The sequence below is a fragment of the Coccinella septempunctata genome, chromosome 3, assembly GCF_907165205.1.
Source record: "Coccinella septempunctata chromosome 3, icCocSept1.1, whole genome shotgun sequence".
In the NCBI taxonomy this organism is placed as follows: Eukaryota; Metazoa; Arthropoda; class Insecta; order Coleoptera; family Coccinellidae; genus Coccinella; species Coccinella septempunctata.
In genome coordinates, this window is record NC_058191.1 from 18,300,298 (window position 1) to 18,303,740 (window position 3,443).

Genomic DNA, 3,443 nt, shown 5'->3' on the forward strand with positions numbered 1-3,443 from the left:
CAATTGTAGCTTCCGCAAGAGAGAAAGCAGTTTAAGTGAAAAAATTCAACATTTTCATAAAACATCAAATATCTCGAAAACTGTGAGACTTTCATATGAACGATTTTTTCACTTCAGGTAGAGCACATTCTGATCTACTTTCCGTTTTCGTTTGACGTGGTCTTTACGGGACACCCTGTATATATATATATATATAAATAATTTTTTTTTTTTCACCTCTCACGGGTTAGGCTATTGAGAGTGCCGGATCATTTTGACCAAGGCATTTCTCAGTTGCTCGTAAGGAACCTGCGTACGATTCGTGTGGTCCATAAGATAACCTCCTTCTGTGCATCGCCGATTACGCTCTCATCGAGTCCGAGCTTCATTGTGTTCTCCAGCAAATGTGTTTCGACTAAGCCATTAGTTGTGATGACGAGTGGAAGGATTGCCGAGTAGGTAAGTCCATAAATTTCTTTTAGTTCGAAAGACAGATCATGATACTTCATAATCTTCTCGGTATATGCTCTCTCAATATTGTCATCAGCTGGGATGGTGACATCAGCTATAATTAATTTCTTTAATTTCTTTTCGAAGAGAACAATGTCGGGCCGATTATGTGGGATGGATCTGTCTGTAATGAGTGGATGGTCCCAGTAAAGCTTCACCTCTTCGTTCTCCAGGATCTCTTTTGGTAAGTATTCGTATATCGGCCGTGTTGTTTCGAGCAATCCATGTTTTTTGGCAATTGCTTGATGGTATGCTTTTGCCACGGCGTTGTGGCGGTCAGTGTATTCTCTAGGTGCGAGGATAGAACAGGACGAGGTGACATGCTGGATTGTCTCAGGTGATTGTGAGCATTTGCGGCATTTATCTGTGGTCATATTTTTCCCTATTATGTTTTTCAGGTATGCTCTGGTGGCCACAACCTGATCCTGTATGGCTGTTAATCTGCCTTCTGTTTCTGGGAAAAGGTAACCAGCTTTAAGGTATGTAAGTGATCGATCTCTATCTATTTTTCTATGTTTCAGGACTGTTGGAAATCTACCATGGAGTGCTCTGCCTTGCCATACCTCGGACAACTCCTGGATTGTGGGGGGTGCAGGTGGATCACTGTTCGATGACAAGTTCAATGTTGTTATATTGTTATCTTCTGCAGAAAGTGCTTTGAAGAAGGGTGAGTCTTTTGATTTGAAATATTCTCTCATTTCTTTGACTGTGTTGTAGTGTGTAGTCTCAATGTTCTGTAGTCCTCTTCCTCCATCCTTTCTCGGTATGTAAAGTCTGTTGACAGAGGCGTTTGGTTGATGAATTCCATACCTTGTTAAGAGTCCCCTAACCTGTGTATCGAGAGCCTTAAGGTCGGTGGTTGACCATTTGATTATTCCAAATGAGTAGGCTAAGCAAGGTACCACCCACGTGCTTATTGACGTGAACATCGCTTTGGAGTTTAATTTGCTCTGTAAGATTTTCTTGAGTCTATTTATGAATTTCTCCTTGAATATGATTTTGACCTCACTGTTTCTTATTTCTAGGCCTTGTTGGATGCCTAGGTATTTGTATGTTCTTTCTGGTCCCAGTGTTTGAATTGTAATTTGATCTTGAACTTTCATTGCTTCTCCTTCTGTTAGCTTTCCCCTCTTCACGTGTAATACAGCGCACTTATCCAACCCCATTTCCATTTTTATGGTTTCAGTGAATGATGCTACTATTTTGAGTTCTCTCATCAATTGTTCTTCGTTGGCTGCATACAGTTTGAGATCATCAATGTAAAGGTGGTGGTTGATTCTGGTATTGTTCCTCTTCTCTATCACGTAGCCATATTTGGATGCGTTGAGCAGTTTGCTCAACAAATTTATTGCAAGGCAGAACCACAAGGTGCTTAGTTTGTCTCCCTGAAATATTCCTCTCATGATTTTGATTTCTTCCGTTGTGTAGTCTCCTCTGTCTGTGTTCACATGTAACCGCGTTCTCCATGTTCCCATTAGATGTTCGAGTAGATTGATCATTGTCTCAGATACCCCATATAGCCTCAGGACTTTGTTTAACCATTAGTGTGGTATCGAATCATAGGCCTTCTTATAATCAATCCACGCCATGGACAAGTTACGTTGTTTCTTTTTTTGCCTGCTTTGTTATGATAGTGTCGATGATCAGTAGTTCCTTACATCCTTTAGCATCCTTTCGACAGCCGTTCTGCTCACGTGCCATAATATTGTACCTGCCAACACGTCTCCACAGTTTTTGTGTGAGTATTCCCGTAAGTATCCTATATATCGTCGGGAGGCACGTGATTGGTCGGTAGTTTTTGGGATCTTCATTGTTTGTTCCTTTTGGAAGCATATGCGTGATTCCAAGTGTGCATGATTCAGGTATTATTGATGGGTTTTTTAAAGCTTCTTGAAAGAGCTTCGCCAGGTGATTATGCGTCGAATCGAAATATTTCCACCAGTAATTATGGATCCCGTCAGGCCCCGGTGCAGACCAGTTGATTGTTTTTTTTTAGAATTGTTTGGGATTCTTGTAAAAGAGTTGATATTTATATATATATATATAATCACTGTAGTTATAAGAGCCGATAGACCCTTATCGTCGAATTTATATATATATATATATATATATATATAAATAAATATATATATAAAAAAATATATATATATATATATATATATATATATATATATATATATATATATATATTTTTTTTTTTTTTTTTTTTTTTTTTTTTTTTTTTCACCGCCTACACGGGTTGGTAAGTGAGAGTGCCGAGCACAGATGCCAAGATACTCTCACAGGCTTGTCAGGAACTTCCTCACTGTTCTGGCCGTTCCCAGGATGACTTCCTTTTGAGCTAGGCTGACGAGTTTCTCTTCGAGTCCTAGCCTTAGGGTGTTTTCCGGTAGATGTGATTCGACCAACCCATTCACAGACAGAATTAGGGGGATGACAGATGTTGTTTTTAGCCTATATATCTCCTTCATCTCAAATGCAAGGTCATGATACTTGGTAAGTTTATCGGTGTACGCTCTCTCCATATTATCATCCGCGGGGATCGTTACATCGATGATCTTGACCTCACTCTTTTCACGATCCAACAGGACGATATCGGGTCTGTTGTGCTGTACCGGCCTATCGGTTATTATTGATGTGTCCCAGTACAGCTTGTATCTATCGTTCTCCAGAACCTCACTTGGCAGGTAAGTATGATTTTGAACTATATCCTTTATTAATCCAATGGATCTTCCGATTGCCTGGTGGTATATCTTACAAACTGCGTTGTGACGTTCCAGGTATTCTCTTGGAGCCAATATGGGGCAAGAGGAGGTAATATGTTGGATATGTTCAGTAGCCTGGTTGCATCTCCTGCATTGATCGGTCGGTAAGTTCTGCCCCGCGATGCGCTTTAGGAAAGCTCTAGTGCCAACAACCTGGTCCTGCACTGCTAGAATTCGGCCTTCAGTCTC

The 3,443-nt window shown here is 40.4% G+C and overlaps 1 protein-coding gene across 1 annotated transcript; it reads right to left on the bottom strand.

The window, feature by feature from the left end:
- Positions 1 to 269: 269 nt before the first annotated feature.
- LOC123310331 lies at positions 270 to 1,988 on the bottom strand. Its single transcript, XM_044893796.1, has one exon. The coding sequence runs from the start codon at positions 1,986 to 1,988 to the stop codon at positions 270 to 272; it is 1,719 nt and encodes a 572-aa protein (XP_044749731.1).
- Between the last annotated feature and the right edge of the window lie 1,455 nt (positions 1,989 to 3,443).